This window comes from Columba livia, chromosome 2 (genome assembly GCF_036013475.1).
Source record: "Columba livia isolate bColLiv1 breed racing homer chromosome 2, bColLiv1.pat.W.v2, whole genome shotgun sequence".
In the NCBI taxonomy this organism is placed as follows: Eukaryota; Metazoa; Chordata; class Aves; order Columbiformes; family Columbidae; genus Columba; species Columba livia.
The window spans coordinates 149,890,396-149,912,248 of record NC_088603.1 but is presented as its reverse complement, the minus strand read 5'-3'; the positions used below and the strand labels follow the sequence as shown (position 1 = coordinate 149,912,248).

Genomic DNA, 21,853 nt, shown 5'->3' with positions numbered 1-21,853 from the left:
AAAGGCTGGTGAGTAGGGAACTGCTGGGAACATCTGTGGCTCTTCTCTGCTGGGAACCAAGCCCCTCACTTGGCCCCTCAGATATCAAAAATACCCAACCTGTTATTTTGGGGGTTTTACTTGTTTGTTTTATTTTGTTTTTTAATTTAATAATTATCAAATAAATTAAATAATAATACAGATTAAGGAAACAACCTTCCCAGTAAAATACCTCTGACAAATACACCAGGTAGGGCGCTGCAAATCCCATCCAAGTCCCTTCTTCCCAACCTACTGATGGGAACAAGGTGGGTAAAGCACCGTGCTGGTGCCCCCGGGCCAGGAGAGGGGCTGCACCCCACAGCACTGGTTATTTTGCACCTCAGGACAGAACTGGTTGGGCTCCGTTTACTTTGTAGCAACTCCATGGAATGACGAATTTGAAAACAACTTCTGGCCAGACACATACCTTAGCATATTAAAAGGTATTTTTAGTACCTTTGGCAGAGCGGATCAAACTCTGCTTTCAGTTGTACTGAGACAACTCTATGGACTTTGCTGGCAGCACCGCATATTCATACCGAGGTAGCAGCTGGTAGAAGCTACTTGACTAAATAGTCGCGTTTACTTCATGCAAGTCAGAAAACTGGGTGCAGATAAACACGAGTGGGATTCCTGACTTAGAGTGGGCTGTGTTTTCTTCCTAGGAGTGTGACTTTGCCTGATAAAAGCTTGAATTGCTGAAGAAACAGCGTCGCATAGCAGGGAAAAAATACTCTGAATGTCGCCTCCTCGATTTATGATGACTTTGTTTTTGCACTGGTATAAATATAACTGTGCCCATTTCATACAGCGAAGTGCTCTGTGATGAGTACAGTATAAATAGCCAAACCGATTACATGGGCTATAAACAAGGGCTGGAAACCCTTGCTTCACCCCAGCAGTTAGAGGCGGTGGGAGCGGAGGGAGCTTCACAGCTAAATGGTTAAAAGCCGCAGCAGAACGGCTCGGAGCGCGGAGCTGGGGCGCTGCCATTCCAGCAGCCAAGCTGGGGCGGTGGGAAGCACGCCGCCACAATTGCATACTGACAAGAAGGGAAGGCTGAGGTAACTACCATCTTCTTACTGTGTAGGCTGTTTAAAAAAAAAATAAATAACATATAATGATCCCTGCGTTATTGCAGTGTTTGGGTTCCAGATATAGCCTTGCATGGGAAGGCCGGCATGACGCTGAATGAGGCCAAATGAGCATTTCCTGCTTTTAAGTATAATCATATAATGTCAGGAATCCAGCTCGTCGGAAACACCCTGCTCACCTCCCTCTGCACCAGCACGACACTCAAAATGAGCTCCAGGTGAATAATGCCGCTTCACGTGGATTTGTGAGTGACAGTTCACAGCTCAGGTCCTTTCGGTGCTTATTTTTATCGCTATAAAACGAAGCTTGGTACGCCTCTTGCCTAGGAAGTGGCTCAGCTCACTCAGAAGCTCAGGGACTTGCCAGGGGCCTGAGATAACTAAGTTAGATTTGTTTTAGCTGCCCTCAGTATCCAAGGTATTTCCTACTGTAAGTATAAGGAAACATTGAGGGTACTTAAGCAACCATATTTGTTTATCTTAGGTCAAACTGGAGAGATTTTCCAGAACCACTACTGCAGCTGCATTTAACTTGTTGAAAGGCTGCATCTGTATGGAGAGCTTTGCTTCTGACTCCATGATCACAAACAAAGACCTTCGTCAGGAGCCGAGCTCCACCGGGAAGGGTACACACAGCTGCTGAGCAAACCTGAGCAGATGTCTCCAGACACTCACTAACCTTGGCCTCAACTGGGCGAACTCCTGCATAAGGAAGAAGCCAGAAGAGAGAAGAAAATCACCAGCATTCCCTCCCTCAAATTTCTGAGTAGGTAATTACCTGAAGAGAGACAGATGTCCAGACAGGTTTCACCTCAAGAGGAGATGAGATTCTCCAAGCCTGCAAATCCAAAGTGTCATAGGAGGGCAACCCCACCAAACTTGGAGCCATCTGCTCAGCCAGGTGATGCATGAAGCGATGCTCTGCGGGTCATCCCTTCTGGCAGTGTGGCTCCTGCTAGTTGTGGGGACAGTCACCACCTGGGTCATGGATGGTGTCTCAGTAATGGTTCTGCAAGGCATCTGGTGGGAGGTAACTGTGACTACTGCTGAGACACGGTGGGATTTTCACACCTTCCTATTCCCTGCTACAGCTTTCTCATGTCATCCAGTCTACAACCCGTGTTTGCTGAAAAGACAGGGGAAAAAATTAGGAAAAAAAAAACAAGAAAATTTGGACCAAAATAATTCCAACAAAAGAACAGCATACCCCAGAGATGGACATTTTACAGCAGGTGTTTGGAGAACAACAGTGCTGCAGAGCACACGTGAGGCTCTGGTTCGACAACGCAGGGCTGAGGAGAGGAGGTCACACAGGTCAGAATGTCCCAACCTGGGCTCTCATCCTACTAGAATCTGATTCATACAAATGCACCCCAGTGCCTCCCTGCAGCTTATTTTACAGCTCGGGTCAGATTGCAGTGTCCCAGGTACCTAAATTAAGCCCCTGAAATCCATATATTGATAGAGAAACAATTAGTCTGAAATTCTAAGGTGTCACACACCCATTTTTATAGAGAGTATGAATGCTGAACAGACCCCCCCAAAGCTGATAGGTGGTTTGACGATGCTGACATAGAGCCCTCCATGCGCAGGAAGGCCTTGCACTGATGTTAGACTCAGGCAGTTGAGGGCAATACATAACCCATTAGTTGCAACCTTGCAAGATCTTGCAATTATCTTGACAGCATTGCTGTCAGAATGATGTTTTTTGAGCTGTAACAGCTAGCGGCGGGGCCGGGCGCAGGAGAACAACTCCAGCCGAGTGTCCCAACCCGCGCGTCCACCGAATGCTGACTGCTCTCTCTGCTGGACAACCGAGAAATGGTATCTTCTACAGACAGACCTGCTCACGTCTAAGTTTGCAAAAATGTGCTGAATGAGCAAATGCGTGTGAAAAAAAAGAAGTGGTTGTTTGCTGTTTTTTTCTGAAGTCCCAAACAGCCAAATAGAAGAGGTTAGTTATCAAATCGACTATATTCCTAACTAGAAAGCAGCAGCAAAGAGAAGAAGGCAGGAGAGGTGTGGGTGTCCTATCCCATGCTGTAGCTTACTGCGTCAGTTGTAGAATCATAGAATAGTTTGGGTTGGAAGGGACCTTCAAAGGACATCTAGTCCAACCCCCCCACAATGAACAGGGACATCTTCGACCACATCAGGTTGTTCAGAGCCCTGTCCAGCCTGACCTTGAATGTCTCCAGTGCTGGGGCATCTGTCTCTAGCTTGATGGATGTGAGAGGAACTGCCTGTGAGATAGGATGTCCTCCCGTTATGACTATAAGACTATCAAGGTCTTGTGTTACAACGCTGAGAAGTGTTGGAGACTTTCCAGCGGCCAACAGAAGTCAGAAGCTGGGAGACCATGGGATTGTGAGTAACTGACCTGAGGGCAGGGAAGGTTTCTTCTTGCTTTGTTCAATGCCTGACTGAAGGGTGACCTAGTCCAAAACACCACTGCACAAGGGCTCTCATCGTATCAATACTGTAACAAACTGGACAACAGATAGACTTCACTGTGCGAGAAGACAAGGTAAAGAAGGTTGAAAGTGAACGGAAAGCTAAGCTGCAGTAAGAAATCATAGTACTGAAAGTATGAATGAGCAGCACATCTTCATGCTGAACACAACAGAACATCTTCTGGACACAAAAAAGATTAAAAGTCTCAAAGGCTATTGACAGCATGGAGTACATGTGAGCACATGCCAATCCTGCTGTTCCACTGCACCCCAGCAATCCAGTCCTGCAGCAATGTCAAAGCTTTCACATTGTTTTACATCTCACAGCAGCATGAGCCCAGCTTGGAGCTGTACCTGAAGACCACGGAGTCCTGCTTTGCCATATGGTGTACCCCATATGTATGTAAATCTGTGGTATAAAGTCATTTGAATACTAAGTCGCTAGTCTTATGAGGAGTGTCTGAGGGAACTGGGGCTGTTCAACCTGGAGAAAAGGAGGCTGAGGGGAGACCTTATCACTGTCTGCAACTACCTGAAAGGAGGTTGTAGCATGGAGGGGGTTGGTCTCTTCTCCCAAGTAACAAGTGACAGGACAAGAACAAACGGACTCAAGTTGTGCCAGGGCAGGTTTATACTGGTTATTAAGAAAATTTCTTCACAGAAAGGGTTGTCAGGCGTTGGAACAGGCTGCCCAGGGAAGTGGTGGAGTCGCCATCCCTGGAGGTGCTTAAAAGACGTGTAGATGAGGTTCTTAGGGACACGGTTTAGCGCCAGTGTTAGGTTAACAGTTGGACTTGATGGTCTTGATGGTCTCTTCCAACTGAAATGATTCTATGATTAAGTGTTTAAACACATCAATGATCGCAGAACTGATAATTAGTGATGTCTGGCAGTGAAAGCCCCTCCTCGCCATCAGCTTTACAAACAGTGGCAGCTCTTTGTTTGAACTTGTGACGCATGCTGCTGCTGCAGTAACTCGGCGAAGAGGCTCTCAACAAATTTTGCTTTTCTGCCTGCAACTTACGGTGGTGCTCAGTGAATAAACCATGCTGGCTGGGCCACCTCACGCATCAGTCTGAGGTGACAGCAGAAAGGTTAAGCACAGCAAGTTCCCCTAAAGAGCCAGGATGCAGGTTAGTTGGAGAAAGGAGCAAATAGGGGAGGAAATTCACCTCTGTCCTACTGATGGGACACCAAGGCTCATCAGCATTACAAAAAGGGCTGGTCTCTTCCAATTATGGTGAAGCAAGTAGTTCCTCCTTATATTAGGGGCCCTAAATGAGCATGAGAAAAATGGTTGTGAGTGTTCTCCTTCTTAGCAGCCTCAATCCTGAAACTAGATTAAACCAGGCAAATTCTTGTGTCTGAGCCTCACTAAAGGGAGCATGTCATGGATTTCAGGCACCAGAAACCAACTGAGGATGGCAGCTCAGTATTTAAATCAAATGACATACTCAAATACGGAGGGATGAGAACCTGATGTTCTGCAACATCTTGAAGGGTCTGTTGACCAATGCACAGGATATACATGTATATGAGAATCAATCACTTACCTACCTGAAGGATAAAAAGTGCTTTACACAACCCATTCATCTAAAACATGATCTTAAAATTCTCAGTTCTGCTGTTACCTAACCTGGACAGTGTGTGCAATGCCCTGGACAGCGAGTTAGAATCATAGAATCATTTAGGTTGGAAAGGTCCCTTAACATCAAGACCAGCCGTTAACCTGACACTGCCAAGTCCACCACTAAGCCATGTCCCTGAGTGCCTGTCACTGTCTGCTCGGCGATGGACTCGTGATGGTTCTTTTACCTTGATCTCAGAGCGCAAAATTAAGGCGACCAAAATGCCAAGGGGTTACGATTCAATCAAGCAGTGTTACTTTATTAATTTGCCTGTAAAGCGCCACACGATAGAGAGAGAGAGTAAGAAAAAGAAAGGGGAAAGAAACATGGAAAAGCAAAGGTAAAGATGAGAAATGAGGTTGCGTTTATCACCAGTCCGGTTCGAGAAGCGTCCCTCTGGTCTCCGGGTCCCGTGGAGTCCTGCCGGTCCTCCGTCGTGGTTCGGGATCCTCTTCAACGGTGTCCATTCTGGAGTCACCTTTTATGCTTCTCCACCCCCCCTTGCTCCCATTGTTTTAGGCCAGTCTCCGCCTTGATTTTGCAACCCAGGCTCGTACCACGCAGGCTCAAGAGATTCACACTTTCTTTTGCCAACGCTTATGTGTCCAGCATTCAGGGGTCTTTGTCTGGTCCATTGGGTGACCTCAGGACCCTTGGCGAGCTTCTGGGCATGCTCCTTTTCATTGGCCATTGTTTGAGGGAGCAGGTGAGGGACACATGTAACTGAGGCTGCAGGTAAGAACACATTCTTCTGGACGGCAGCTATTGCCCCTGGGTCGAAGAGACCCTCATAACAACAGCTTTCAGGAGGCGGGGGCTGGTTTGGCTGGAGAAGCAGGCAAAGTCCACACAACAGCCATTGTTAGCAGGAGCCACCCCGTATCGAAGAAACAGTGCAACACAATGCTTCTCCTCGGGCCTCTCTCCAAGTCATTGTCCATGGGTTCTTTCGGTCTCGGCTTCAGTTCTCTAAGTTCTTGATGGCGATGTTCAGGCAAATACTGCTCCATCTTCGGACTGACTCTCACAGTGCCACATCTACACATCTTTTAAACCCCTCCAGGGATGGTGACTCCACCACTTCCCTGGGCAGCCTGTTCCAGTGCCTGACAACCCTTTCTGTGAAGAAATTTTTCCTGATATCCAATCTGAACCTCCCCTGGTGCAACTTGAGGCCATTTCCTCTCATCCCATCACTTGCTACTTGGAGAAGAGACCAACCCCCTCCTTTCAGGTAGTTGTAGACAGTGATAAGGTCTCCCCTCAGCCTCCTTTTCTCCAGGCTGAACAGCCCCAGTTCCCTCAGCTGCTCCTCATCAGACTTGTGCTCCAGACACCTCACCAACTTTGTTGCCCTTCTCTGAACTCTCTCCAGCACCTCAATGTTCTTCTTATAGTGAGGGGCTCAAAACTGAACACAGGATTGGAGGTGCAGCCTCACCAGTGCTGAGTACAGGGGGACAGTCACTGCCATGGTCCTGCTGGTATCTGTGTAGACTTGAGCAGGCAAATTCCTGCTGTTGTGCACCTTCACAACCAGCCTTGACATCACTGAAGATGAGTATGCAACATCATCTCTTACTCATAGCACGCCTGACACATCAGCCTCATGCAGAACATCGCTAGAGAAGGAAGAGCTGCCATTTCATCCAAACACCAATAAATCAAACCTTTTAGACAAGTGTATCTGGTTAAATCCCTAACTGCCCCCTCTCAGGAGAGCTCTAAGCACCAGTTTATCAAGAATCCTGAATTCCATCATCTTGATCTCTTCTGGTGAAGCTGGTTCAGAGAGAGAAACTACAGATCAACTCTCCCATTCTGCAGATGAGCACCCCAACAACTGGCCTCTGCATCGCCCATGCTGGCACCCAAGGAACCCGTGTGGTAGTAGCGAGCTGTGCCACACCTGGCAACACAAAGTGCAAGCTTCTACATTTATTCAGCCCTTATGACGCAGAAAAAGAGATGTCTGGATGAAGCAAATCAATCCTACAGTCATTCAAGTCTGTCCCTGATGTTAACATGCTGAGAAAAATTCTCTGGAACTGATGTGAGATACAGTAATAGAATATGTTTATAACAATACACCTATATAACAGCAATATACATATAAGTATCTCTGAAGGTTTTTTGAATTTTTCTGTTCTTACAAATACGATAATCCCTTAATACTTTGAACTGCTACTGTGCTTTTCCCCACCAAGACTGAAGTACATCAGAAATGTTTGTTGTAGTCTCAGTCCCAGTAGGTTTCCAGTGTCTGACAGGACAAAGCCCTGAGCAGCCTGGTCTGACCTGATTTGAACAGGAGATTGGACTAGAGATCGCCTGACCCTCCTAACCTGAATTATCCTACTACTCTGTGATTCCATGATATGCTAGTATGTAAAGTAGAACAGGTCCAAAACCAGAGAATTAAATACCCCATTTTAGCCTATTTCTGTAATCCCAAATTTAGGGCACTCTTCTAAGCCATGTGAGACTTTGCTCCAAACCCCCACTCAACACGGTGGCTTTCCCGGGTTCCCCTGCCAGGATGCAGCTTGGTATCGCCTCCGAAGAAATTCAGCAGCAAGCGACCCTGTATGGGGGAGGCTTTATCATTCCCTTCCCCCCAGCCATATGTCCCTGTGGATTTCCTTACACCAGCAAGAGCAGCTGTCTGACCTCATGGCAAGGCAGTTCAAGGAGATAAGAGGCAGAAAACAAAACAAAACCTTTACTTCTTTCTGTCGCTTTAGCTTCCCCTCCTGGATTACCACGGGGCAGACAAATGCCAAGTGCAAGCACTTGGGGGCAGGGGAGAATGCGCACACAGCATAAAAAGCAAAAGCAACTACACCTTCCAGCAACCACCAGCACTAGAACAGTTTAACTGAAACTGCAGGCGTTTAACTCTCCCCTCGTACAGCACAGAAACCAAGATACTCACCTGGTTTTACATAGTGCTTGGGAGTTCAAGACCATACTGCTAAATCTGTGTTCCCTTTGTGGGTCTGACCTTCAGGGCTCTGCTAAATAAGGCCTAATAGATAAACTTGGTGACTAAACTGAGATGCACTGTCTCTTTATGTAAGTGATAGAAATCATAACATAAAGAAAATATACTGTATCTCATTTCTAAAATACAGTGACATGTAGCAATTAGAGCTACATTGTTCAGTATTTTATGCATATATTTTTCCAAAAGCTTTTCTTACAGCATGTAAATGCTCTTTTCAATATGGGCACAGTAGATGGAAAAGTAATACGCTTATGGTGGGATGTCAGCCTTTGATATTAAAAACAAGATCATTCTTACATTATCAAAATAAAAGTTTTTATTCAGTTCATGACATTTCTGATTGGGTATTCTATTTCCCCAAATACTTATTCCATGTACAGAATGTAAACCATAAATACGATGTAAGAGCAGCAAAACAAAACACACCCACTCAAAGCAGAAGCAAGGAGAACTTCTTTGTCCACTTCACTGTCCTTCCAAGGAATAGCTGTAATCAGTCTGCCTGCCAAATCGATGCACAAAGTCTGAAAGGGGGAACACTGAGCCCCATCCCACTTTGGGGTTCATACTGATGAAATCATCCAAGTTCATCTTGGAATCTAAAAAAGGACAAGAAAACAGAAATATTTAAGTTCCTGATGCAGCTTTTGTAGCACAGGTATACATCTATCAAGAAAATGCCCCAAAAACACTCCTTGATAGTTCAGTTCAAAATAGCAAAAAGTTCATAGCACACTGAGCAGCAGTCCAGCAAGATTCTGCAAATTGCATGGTGCTACTAAAACATCTGTTTTCAGCCCCTGAAATGTTGCTTTTGCCCCGATCCCTCTCTCTGCCCATGGCAATAATCACATTACCAGATCAGTAAGCATCCCTCGTCATTAGAACCAGCATATGTAGGAAAGAGTAAGACCTGTCCCTACAACAGCAGCCTAGAAGGGTCGAGTAGTGTCAAAGAACTGGAGTGCAAATAACAACCAACACATGGCACTGCAATGCAAGAGGAGCTTGCAGTCTCTGCACATTCACACAAATCAGGTTGCTCAAAGGCAGGGGAGATACTATTCCCCCATTAAGTTCTGAACCCAAGTCAGAGTCAGCTTTTGCACTGACTACAGAGGAACTAGATCAGACCAGCAGAGCTGGAAGTTGCTTAATGTCTCTCAGAAGCGATCAACCCCTTAGCAAACCTACAATTTGTTATTCCCCAGGCTACAGCAGTTGCTCTGTATTTGCTCTCTCTCTCTCTGTCTCTCCAGCCCTGAACACGGTCCTTGCTGTGCCCCGGCACACTGCGAGGCCAGAAAGGAGGGAACACCTGATGTAAGCCAGGCCTAGAGGGATGCTCGGGTGAAGAAAGGCACAAACCCAGACTGGGAGCAAACGCTTATTTTTTTTTGAATCCTGAACCACTGAATGAAGCCAAAGGGAGGGAAATTTTAACTGCCACAGTTTCCAGAGCATGACCGCTCTTTGCCAGGAGTTTGGTCTGCTCTGACCCCCACAGAGGGGCAGAAACCATTCTGTCCTGCTCGTGGATCCCAGAGAGCTCGGTGCAAAGTGCTGGTGTGTGCTTTTGGGTTCAGGTGCCTGATAGGTCCATTTTCTGAAGCTGGCCTGGTACCAGCTTTGCTGATTCAGAACCACGCTGATCAGAGTTTTCTGATTCCTCAGCCTGTGCAGCTCTGACTACAAACACCCGTGGGCTTGTTGTTTCATGTTCTCACCGACGATCTGCACAAATAAATCTTTTTAAATGCCCATTAAAAGAAAACTGGAAGAGAATGCATTTAAAGAACAGAGTGGGAGAGCCATTGGATTTACTGTTATAGCGCTCCTGCTATATTTAAGTATTTATTTTAACATGGATGATTCATGTGCACATTTAAGGATTAAGAACCAAACAAGAGTAGGCTCTAATGAATGGATTAGAAAATCCATAGGATGGAATTTGCTTCAGCTGCAAAAAGCTTGTGTAATTAGGCTTACCATTATGGACAGCGTAAGCAAGGAAGGGAAGACAACGTTTGGGAATCCCAGACCCAGGAGTCCCAGCCATAATCCAGCCCCCAAATTCCTCTGTTTGCACCACATCCACACTGCGGCACAGCTGGTGATTTGCCTAATCCCAGCTCTCACCACTTCTGAGTTCTGGCCCCAAACTCTTTTCTTATTAACCTGTTTGGGCTCTGCACACTGAAAATCCTTACGTTCAGCCAAGCATCTCCTGCTGCTGAAGTGAGTCTGGCAGAACGGGGCCAATTTCTGCCTGATTATTTGAGGATTTAAAATAGCACCAGCTCAGCCAATTTGCTGTTGTAGCTCAAGAACAATTAGCAGCGGATAACAGCTCTTGCTTGCTGGTAGGACTGGTAAGCCTGTTTTCCAATTCCCCACTTGGCTTTTCCTCCCAGGTGCTTTTGTTTTCATATTAATGTGATTTTTCATGTAGTTTAAGATTTGAAAAAACAAATAATCCCCTGCTTTATGTGCACTGACCATAGTAGAATAATAATTTCATAAAACTGTTCTGTGAATGGTAAAGAAGCCCAAAGGGGATTGTTCCAGCAGAGTTACAAACACAGCTGCTGTTGTTAGCAACTTGGAAGTTGCTGTCACAATGTCTGTAGGAAGTAAAATATTTTCTTAAATTCAGAAGGACTGTGGCAGAGCATAACACAGTCCAGAGAAGTTTAATGAAATGAAAAATTGTTTTAACAAAGCAAACAATAACATTTCTGTAAAGAGCGGATGGTTTAAGAACCGGTCGGTAGATGGCACTGAAGCAGTATGGGAGCTATCCAGAGGAAAAACACTGGGAGACCTCTCTAGTCTTACTGAGTTCAGGAGATAACAGTCTCTCTGCAGTGCTCTTCTTACTCATGTGCTGTATCTGAGCGACATGCATGTTACGTTAGACCTGGCAGCTTTAGGAAACAGCTCTGCAAAAATACACAAGAACACCACAAAGTCCTTTCCCTGAGACAGATGAAGAGTAACAAACAGCAAAATTTACGAAAGAGACATCTGGATGCTACAGTTGAAAAACCAAAAGGATCTTCTCCACAAAAATCAAGGAGGAGAGTGCTTTATATAACATCTAGACAAGGTCAAGGGCATCAGATTTTTAAGACTGACATTACATTTGCAGCTGTCCTCAGGTGCTGTGGCTATTGCACCAGCTTGCACTTGTGCATGCTCAGAGCTCACCTTCCTCCTTGCCCAAACCCACACACAGCCAATGACACCTAGCTGGTGCATTCTGGGATTCTTGCATAATTTCATTTTTATAATCAAGTCTGACACTTTGCGCCAAGCAGGGACAAAATAAAAGGCCCTGCACTATCAGACGACATTGTTAGCCATGATGCTTGTGGCTTCTGCCAACAGCAGTTAGAAAGCCAATGTTTCAGCCAAGCCTTGGCTTGGCTCACAGACCCTGGACTGACTGTGTGTGATAAAAGCTGCCGAAGGGCTGCAGGAGGGGAACAAGTCTGAGACAAAGCCTCCAAGGTCAGCTCTGCTGCTGCTTAACCTTGAGGGCACCTAAAATACTCAGAAAACCAGGCTCTTCAGAGACCTGTGTAGCTGTTTACAGTTCTCCTCAGATCCCTGTCCCTTGCCTGAGCAGGGAGAGAAGTGTTTTTGCAGTCAGAAAAGCTGTTACCATGCTCAGCTGGAGGGTGCCGTCCCCACAGCTGAGACATAACTGTGCAAACCATCCTGGTCCATCTCGGTGTAGAGCAAAGCTGGTCACCTTACATTATCTTTCACAGAAAGTGCTGTAATTTCAATAAGCCACTCACAGAACTTAAATACTTCTATCCTTAGATGTACTTTTACTGGCTCTGTGCTGACTTGATTCTTTACTTCCACAAATGCTCATGAAGCACCTAACTTGACAGACTGCAGTTTTATTCTAAAACAAGGGGAGCAGAAGGATCCCCTGAAGTGCTCATGAGCTACTTTTACCTGTATCAGTGCTGTTTTGCTTTAACCAGGCTCCTACCACCAACTCAGAGAGGACATACAGGAAGAAACTGCAGACATCTGCCTGGCTAGTAGCTCACCTGTTACGTAGATACATCATACACAGTGCTGCCAGAACTTCTCAGCTGTCCTATTCATGCTCTTCAAAACAAAAAGAAAAGTCCACCCAAACAAGTAAAACCCCACCATTTAAGGTTACGAGGGATTTTAATAATAATAAAAAGAACAAAAAGCCTTTACAAAACAATCCTGCCAGTGTGCTACCAAACACCTAAGGAGAACTGAAATTAAAACCAATGCTTTTCAGTGTGAGAGCTGATGCTAACAGTTGTATATAAACCGTAAGACCATCTGTTCGAGGAATTCTGAAATGCACTGTGCAAGCTGTGTTTTGCACAGGCTTGCCTTAAGGAGGGCTCAGCTCATCAAGACTCAAACTAAGCAGACTCAGATCTCATTAATTTGCGGAGAATTAAAAGAAAACCCCAGGCTGGGCTCACTAGCCCTAGAATCACAGAATGTCAGGGATTGGAAGGGACCTCAAAAGATCATCTAGTCCAATCCCCCTGCCAGAGCAGGAACACTTAGATGAGGCTACACAGGAAGGTGTCCATGATAAATCCATGCTCCAAATCGTATCTTATTTTTATTATTTGGAGAAAATATCAGGCCTGGCCCTGTTTTCTTTCAGCAGAGCTGCCATGAGGACAGGGCTGGCTGAGGAAGCCCCACGCACCCGGCAGGCTGGGCAGCTTCTCCTGGCCGAGCAGCGGCCGGAGCGACGCCAACGAGGAACACAGAGGCCGAGCTCTGCGAAGAGGGAACAGCAGAGCCAGTTGTGAAAGGCTAATGCTTAACATGTGCAGCTTGAGGTGGTTTTGTTTAGCTGGTTGGTTTGGGGTCTTTTTTTCTTACGTAATGCTAAGATTCTCTTAAAAATAATTACCAAGTTCCAGCTTCAATTCTTTTCAACATGGCCTGGAATTTATCACTTAAGATAAGCTTATTTTAGAAGGTTTATTTTGCGACCCCATGAGAATGACAAATAGAGTTTAAGAATTATTCCTTTTGAGCTAGTAGTGGTAAAAAAAGTGCTTAATGGGTTAGTGATAGAGATTCCTTAATTCAATTTGAAAAGGAATTTCATAGGCATTAACATTTCCTGGTATACTTCATAAGAAAGGATCACTGGTCCCTTTATCTTGTCCTAGCTCCACATTGGGTACTTACATTACTCTAATGATGATCCCGTTTAACTTAGAGCTGACTCGGATACTAAGGAATTTCCTTTTCTAAAGTGCTATATTCATGCTTAACAGCTGCTCTTCTCTGGAAGAGGCAATATTTTAGTACCAAAAGCAAACATTCTTGTCTTTTTAAAGTTTACTAAAAGCTTTAAAACCAAGTGGGATAAAAAGAGCAGTGTATGCACATGTAACTAATATGTTTTAACATATAGCAAATTGTATCAACACAATAGTATAGGAGTGTTGATTAAATAGCCAGAGTTCATGGGCACATTTATTTCTAATGGCACAATGCTTGTACATTTAAAAGAAAAAAAATGTATTTTTTCAGCCTTCAAACACTTGTTTAACATCAAACAAGATATATAGCAAACAGAAGTAATATAAAAACATTGTACGCTTTTGTAATCATCTTCAAGAGCTTAGGAATTTGGGTACTCTAAATGACACCAAAATAATAATGATAATAATGCTCTGATCTAAATGTGCCTGACAAATAAATTGAGACTAAAACAATAGGTGGTCAGTTCTGTCAGACATTAAATTGCAGTCATCTCTAACATGAAATATGTAAGCAATTTAATCTTATGCAAACACAAATTAACACTGAAAGCAGACTTCTCTATCTTAGTGAAACGGCAGGGAGAAAACAGTTATCTGCAATGGAATTTGGCGTGGATGTGAACATTAATACCCCAGGCTCTGTTATGATAACAAAAGGTCTACCACCCACTTTTCCCTCAAGTTTAAAATAAGGTGCTTTTATGCCTGATAAAACTCAGACATCACCCGTCTTTGAAGGAAGAGAATCACTAGTTTCTAAACCTGTATGTTGGTCTGCAGGACACGTGCTCATCTACAGAACTGCATCACTGATGCTTGGGACTTAAATTCAGCTAGTCAAAGTCAAAGCACATGTCAGTTCCAAAGCAGTTAAACCCGGACTCCTCCCTGACTTACAGCACGGTGCACGCTGAACTATGTGTTGTTAGAAGGTATCTCAAGCGAATACAAAAAAAAAATCTGGAGAAACTGGTACTGAAGGAAAGATAACTTGAACTAGACATCCTAGACTTGATACAATCTATTCCTGCATACTGGAGTGAGCCCAGAAGAAAATCCATCAAGTTGTCTGGGGTTGGAGGACACGATATTCAAGGAGGGGCTGAGAGAACTGGGCCTGTTCAGTCTTACACAGAGAGGATGAAGGGGAGGCCTTACTGTTGTCTACATCTACCTGACCAGAGCACACAAAGAAGACGGAGCCAGAGGCTTCTTGGAGTGGCCTGGTGACAGGGTAAGCAGCAAAAAAAGCAAGGTGAAACATGGGAGATTCTGATGACAGAATTGTGGAAATGATTATTGTTGAGGCTACCAACTTAGATTTTATTTTATTTTTAACAATGATAGTTGTCAAATATTGGAACAGATTGCCCAGAAATCTGGTGGTATCTCCATTGCTGGAGGTGTTCAAGACTAGACCGAGCCCTAAGGAACCCCCGTTTTGAGCAGGTGTTGGACTGGATGACGTCTGGATACTTCAGCGTGGCAAGGCACAGAGCAAGGAAACAAAGCATAAGAGGAACGCTGTCTTTCACTATCTACCAACATCACAGAGACAATCTGGAGGCTGGTTGAGACCACGTGGCTGCTGCTCATCAGTGAGGTGAAGCTCAGCCAAGCAAGACGTAAGGGTAGAGTTCCAGGGTCTGTAGTTATGGGTTTCCACAAGAAAAACATCCTAAGCATGGAGAAGGCTCCAGCTAACAGTGAACTCTGAACTGCAGTTCCAGCCTTCTCTACTCGCCATACTACCTTTGTATAAAACTTCACTGGAGATAAGGACCAAGGTATAGAATTTAAGGTGCTTCATCACAGTATCACAGTATGTTTGGGATTGGAAGGGACCTCAAAAGATCATCTAGTCCAGTCCCCCTGCTGGAGCAGGAACGCCTAGGTGAGGTCACACAGGAACATGTCCAGGCAGGTTTTGAATGTCTCCAGAGAAGGAGACTCCACAACCCCCCTGGGCAGCCTGTTCCAGTGTCTGTCACCCTCACTGAGAAGAAGTTTTTTCTCAAATTTAATCGGAACCTCTTGTGTTCCAGCTTGATCCCATTACCCCTTGTCCTATCATTGTTTGCCACCGAGAAGAGCCTGGCTCCATCCTCGTGGCACTCACCATTTATATATTTATAAACATTAATAAGGTCACCCCTCAGTCTCCTCCAAACTAAAAAGACCCAGCTCCCTCAGTCTTTCCTCACACGGGAGATGCTCCACTCCCTTAATCATCTTTGTTGCCCTGTGCTGGACCCTCTCCAGCAGTTCCCTGTCCTTCTGGAACTGAGGGGCCCAGAACTGGACACAATATTCCAGATGTGGTCTCACCAGGGCAGAGTAGAGGGGAAGGAGGACCTCTCTCGATCTACTAACCAGGCCCCTTGTAATGCACCCCAGGATGCCATTGGCCTTCCTGGCCACAAGGGCACAGTGCTGGCTCATGGTCATCCTGTTGTCCACCAGGACCCCCAGGTCCCTTTCCCCTACACTGCTCTCTAATATGTAATTTCCCAACCTATACTGGAACCTGGGGTTGTTCCTGCCCAGATGCAGGACTCTACACTTTCCCTTGTTAAATTTCATTAGGTTATTCCCCGCCCAACTCTCCAGCCTGTCCAGGTCTCTGGATGGCAGCACAGCCTTCTGGCATGTCAGCCACTCCTCCCAGCTTAGTGTTATCAGCAAACTTGCTGATAGTGCACTCTATTCCCTCGTCTAAATCGTTAATGAATATATTGAATAATATTGGCCCCAATACTGACCCCTGAGGCACTCCACTGGATACTGGCCTCCAACTAGACTCCGCACCATTGACTACCACTCTCTGGCTTCTCTCCTTAAGCCAGTTTGCAACCCACCTCACTACTCTATTGTCTAGACCACACCTCTTCAATTTAGCTGTGAGGATGCTGTGGGAGACTGTGTCAAAGGCTTTACTGAAGTCAAGGTAGACCACATCCACCGCTCTGCCATCATCCATCCACCTTGTTACATTCTCATAAAAGGCTATGAGGTTGGTCAAGCGTGACTTACCCTTGGTAAAGCCTGGATTGTCCATAAAACACCTAAAGCTTCACAATGAAGACTACATCTGTGCTCCTGCCCACATTTGTAATTCATTTCTGCTCTAGTGTGAAACACCAAGCTTCCTTAGAAGCCAAAGCAAAGATTGAGAATTAACTTCCCAGCAACCTAAACCCACAAGAAACTTGGACCTAAACAAAAAACATGTTCCTTTAACCCTGTCTTCTCTAACATAAACACATAGCAGTACTGCATTATTAATAAAAAAGCAACAAAACCATACATGCAGAGCAATAACATGAAAACTCTTTCAAAGCAAAACTTCACCTCACTTTTCTCCATCTGGGAAGAAAGCAAGAGAACAAACGAACACATGGCTAATGTTAGCCAGCTTGCCAAGCACGTGATCAGAATTATAAGCTGAAATGTTGTGTGATAAGAATAGTTTAAGCAGCTCTACACAACAGAAGAGATGGCAAGCCTTCACTGCCCTGCTTGGCCCGGAGGCCATTATCTATAGGAGCACTCAAAGAGGCCTAAGGCTTGGGGAAAAACTTGCTGAGCTGCCAGTTTGCCTGAAAGTGTCCTCAGGTCCATTCACCTGGTGGCGAAACATCAAACAACTTGTGCAGGCAAATTCTGCACACTGAGCAAAGCCTGAAAACTCCCTCCTGTCAAAACAACCTGTGCTGGCAGGATGGGACCTGCCAGCAAAAGCGTGGTATAATCAGCATGTTAAACCTTCATTTTGTGACCCTAAGCAAATTATTATACTCAGCCTCTTTGCTTCAGTTCCCTGCTGTAAGAAAATAACAGTATTACCTACCTCTCCTCCTCTGCTCAGTTTAAGAAGATCAGTAATCAATGCTTGGTAATGGTTAATGTCAGGAGGCATGCTAGGCTTTATACGTTCAGAAAGGGAAGTGCCAAATGCTTCATAGCCCTATCTCTTTTCTATATGAAATAATAAGCTAGCTGGATGTGCTTCTGGACACACGTTATGGAAGTATGTTTATTTCTTGTGTGCATCTTCGACTCTGTCATTCAACAGTATAAGCAGGAAAAAGGAGCTCTGGCAGCTTACCTGCAGTTTGAATGCATGGGTATGAAGGAGGAGGTTTCTGCCATTTCCCATGTGCATCCTTCATATGAGATCTGTCTGAAGCAAACGTCGTCAGGTACAAATCTGCTCGAATCATTCTGATTTTCCTAAGTAATAATGCAAAATGGTATCAGAAGATGTGCGTATACAATACCACGTTAGTCACTTAGAACAAGAGCCCCTTCTCCCATCAAGGAGCATTAATTTCATTAAATACATAAATCAGCAATATCATGCCAAGCAGTTAACTAGTTAACAAGAAAACTACAGTAGGAAGTAAAAGGGCATTTTATGATTAAGGTAAGGAGCTTTAAAAAAAAATAATGCAGTACATTTATTGACTGGAATATAGCAAAAAACTTCTGTCACTGTGCACCCACAGAGAACTTCAGCTTCCATTTGATGAAATAACATTCATGGTCTTTTGTCTTTTATGTTGTCACCTGTGAAATTCTGGACGAAGGCCGTCATCCAGCCTAAAAGCCTCCACACTGTACAGGTCAAAAGGACAAGGAAACGGCAACACTGTGTCAAGATCATAAATGAAGTTCTGTTCCCCACTGGAAACATGAAGTAGAATAACATGGTAGTCCTGTAAGGAAGAGTAATTGTCATTATTAAATGGCTGTTAAGGAGAAAGTGGCAAAGAGAATGGAAAAAAAGCTTCCTAAACGTAGAAGCTCCAGAACAAAACGTAGAAGCTGCTTTCTGGCCTTGAAGTGTTAAGCCTGTAACATTTCTGGCAGCAGGACAGAGATTTCCTAATGCCTGTCTCGCCCACTGCGCCTTTCGGAAGCCTTGGTATCCTCCCCCTCCCTTTGCAGCCTCCTTTGGTTTAAGCCTGAACAGCTAAAGTATGCGCTGCTCCTAAAAGAACAGCAAATCTCTCACGTCCAACACCAAAATGCAAACGTTTAGTGGGGTAAGCATTTTTGGCTAAGACCCAGTCCTAAATAAAAGCTCACAACAGTATATTATATGATAGCTTAACATTAAAACCACCTAGTGATGTCTTCTAATAAGGGGTGTTGTGGCAGTAACGTGGTCTGTGAGTGCTGCGAGTTTGGCTGCCAGAAGCAGCTGAAAACACAGGAAACAGCTCAAGAGGATTGTAGGATTAAGACGAATTCTTGTAGTAGCTCTTGAAGCTGGGAAAACACACCTATGGGTACCAAGTCACACTTTCTCAAGGTAACTATTTTGTCTTGACACCTGGGTTCTGAGGTGCAGTTTTATTCCTTAACTGGTAAGAAACACAGGTGTGGTGGAGGTTCAGAGAAACTGGAGTTACTTATGTTAGGTGACAGGTACGTACACTGCTGTTTTCCAAAATTCAATCGAAGGTAGTGTCAAAAGCTTACTAAAGCTTACATTAAATCCACTCACAAAAAAAAGAAAAGAGTTTGAATAACTGTCTTTTGGCACTTTCAATATTAAACAAAACCATAAAGGGACTGGAATGAAAAAGATCTTGGGCAAGTTATTTTGCCGGATCAATGTATTATACATACACAACAATATTCAGAAGAATCTGTAACAGAGTGTAAGAAAAATTAACTACCAGCTTTACATATCCTACCGTCCACTGAAACAAAGTTTAAACATCTTTCAATCCATTATTTTTTATGAGAAATCCACATCCTGCAGTGGCCTTTCCTGACTCTCCTATTCCTTTTTATATCATCTTTGTAACACTTGGATCTCTTTTTAAACTACACCTTTTCTGTACCATAGATATAGCAATAATTTGGGAGTGAATGAATGATTCAGAAAGTACAGAACTTCAGAGGTTTACAGATTATTTTGCAGAATTTCCCACAAGAAACAGAATTTTTTCCATGCCAGATAAATTAAAGAACTCTGTAATGACACATATTCAAAAGGCATTCTGTATTGGCAATTACTGATTAATTCATCATTAATTGATCAAATGACACTCCGAAGCCACCATTTATGGGTCAGTTTAATTGCTGACACCTGAATACACATATTGCTTATATTTTTCTATCATCTGTCAGGCCTACACAGATATTTTCATCTCTTTACAAGTACAGACATCTACTCATTATTCTACAGAGTTGGTAGCTTCAACAATATCCAGATAATAATTTTCACTCACCTGTTATGTACTTTTACAAACCTTAAAGTTTGTCATCTGTAGATTTTACTGACTGTCTCACTGTTAAGTTACTATGAATGGTAAAGAGGAACACCAGATTTACGCTCTTTGTAAATCTGATGTAAAAGAATAACAAATAATATAAAGCTATAGAATGGTTGAGGTTGGAAGGCACTTCTGGAGGTCATTTGCTCAAGAAGGGACATCGAGAGCCAGCTGACAGGGACTGTATCCAGACAACTTTTGAATAGCTCCAAGGATGGAGACTCCACAACCCCTCTGGAAAACATGCTCTAGTGCTCCGTCACCCTCACAGTAAAAAAGTGCTTTCTTATGTTTTGATGGAACATAAATGTAGCAGTTTGTTACAGTGAGGATGGCTGACACTGCTCATGTCTGATCCCGCAGTTATCAACTACAAAGTTACTGAGAGGGAACAGAATGTCTTACCCAGACAACAGGCTCATCTCCATGTCCTGATTTCTGCTTCCAGAGTGGAATCTGAAAGTTATAAGGGAACAAATCTGAAGTGAGTAAAACCTTTCAGATTAATCTCAGGTTAACTGGTTAGTTTGTTGCTACCTTACCCACTTTATCATCTTAACATCTGTGCTGCAGTCGGAAAACTTTATTTAGTTTCTGCCTTTCAGAAGCTTGAGGTTTGAGATACTATCCCAGACCACATAATGTAATCTTACAGCTAAAGTGACAAATTACAGGAAGGAATTACCCCTACAGCTCATAGGGACATCGTGCCTCTTTGTATGGTCCTGAATGCATCAGATAACTCAAAGATCTCCTGTGCTGTGGTTTGCACACCTCTCAGCCAAAAGGAGCTACAAGAGGGTTTTGGAGCACGTCTCACAGGTTGGGCTGCAGCCTAAAGGCTGCACCAGCATCTCGCCTACGCTGGGCTGTGGTTAAAATGCCTGGGCTTATGTCTCACCTACGTTGGTCTGTGGTCTAAAGACCTGTGCCCACATCTCACCTACGCTGGGCTGCAGTCTGAAGGCCTGAACCTCTCCATAGCGGCACTCGGATCGCATCAACTCACCATCCTCCTGTCATTGGATATGAACACAGCATAAAATTCTTCTAAAGGGTATTGATCCCGACTCCTGATGTAGTCACAAAGTTTCCAAATGTTCTCTTCACTGTAAAACACAATAACTGATTATTTTTTCCCCTTCATTCCTAGTGAACCGAGGCGAGCCAAGAGGCGATGGCTGCTGGATGGTGCCCAGCAGCAACTCCAGTTCATGGACTGGAACCACAGAACCATTTTGGTTGGAAAAGACCCTCAAGATCATCCAGTCCAACCGCTAAACCCAACACTGGCACTAAACCATGTCCCTCAGAACCTCATCTATGTGTTTTTTAAACCCCTCCAGGGATGGTGACTGCACCGCTTCCCTGGGCAGCCTGTTCCAGTGCCTGACAACCCTTTCTGGGAACAGGTTGTTCCCAATGACCAGTCCAACCCTCCCCTGGCGCAGGGGGACACCGGTCCCACATGTCCCACATGTCCCACATGTCCCACATGTCCCACATGTCCCACATGTCCCACATGTCCCGCTGCCGCAGCCCCTCCCGGACGCCCCCGCCCCGCGGCCCTTACCAGTAGCAGCTGGTGTAGGCGCAGGCGGGGCGGGGCGGCACCGCCACCTCGTAGGCGGCCGCCGGCCGCGCCATGACCGGCCCGGGCGGGGGTGGGGACGGCGCAGGAAGTGCCGGCGCGGCGGGAGCCACCGGCTACGCCTTCCCCGAGGAAACGCGGGCGCGCTGCGGGGCCGCCATCCCGGCTGGCCTCGGGAGCTCCCCGGGCACGGCCGGAGCAGCGTTAGGGCTGCGGGACGCGCGGCACCTCCCAGCCGTGGACTGCTTGCGGGTGGCGCGGAGGGGCACAGAGCCGCACACCGCCGCAGTGCGGGAAGTCTCCTTTAAGACCGGAGAGTCTCCTTTAAGCCCGGCGGCCCCGCCCCCTGCCGGCGGGAAGCGGCGGAGGGGCGGGCTCAGCGCGCACCGCCGAGCCAATCCCGCGCCGGCAAAGCAGCCTGCTCCAACTTCTACGCGCCAAAAATATCGAACGGACGCAGAGCGGTGCG

At 45.2% G+C, this 21,853-nt stretch overlaps 1 protein-coding gene across 2 annotated transcripts; it reads right to left on the bottom strand.

Annotated features, from left to right (window-relative positions):
* Positions 1 to 8,501: 8,501 nt before the first annotated feature.
* Positions 8,502 to 21,651, bottom strand: NTAQ1 (N-terminal glutamine amidase 1). 2 transcript variants are annotated; one of them, XM_065054365.1, is made up of 6 exons: positions 21,367 to 21,651; positions 20,803 to 20,902; positions 20,199 to 20,249; positions 18,073 to 18,221; positions 17,612 to 17,736; positions 8,502 to 8,802 (listed from the first exon to the last, which is right to left on the bottom strand). In XM_065054365.1, exons 1-6 carry the CDS (start codon positions 21,438 to 21,440, stop codon positions 8,669 to 8,671), a joined length of 633 nt encoding a protein of 210 aa, XP_064910437.1. In that variant the 5' UTR covers positions 21,441 to 21,651; the 3' UTR covers positions 8,502 to 8,668. The 2 variants fall into 2 exon arrangements, with proteins under 2 accessions (XP_064910437.1, XP_064910438.1); XM_065054366.1 differs by having other exon boundaries at positions 20,803 to 20,918; positions 21,367 to 21,385.
* Between the last annotated feature and the right edge of the window lie 202 nt (positions 21,652 to 21,853).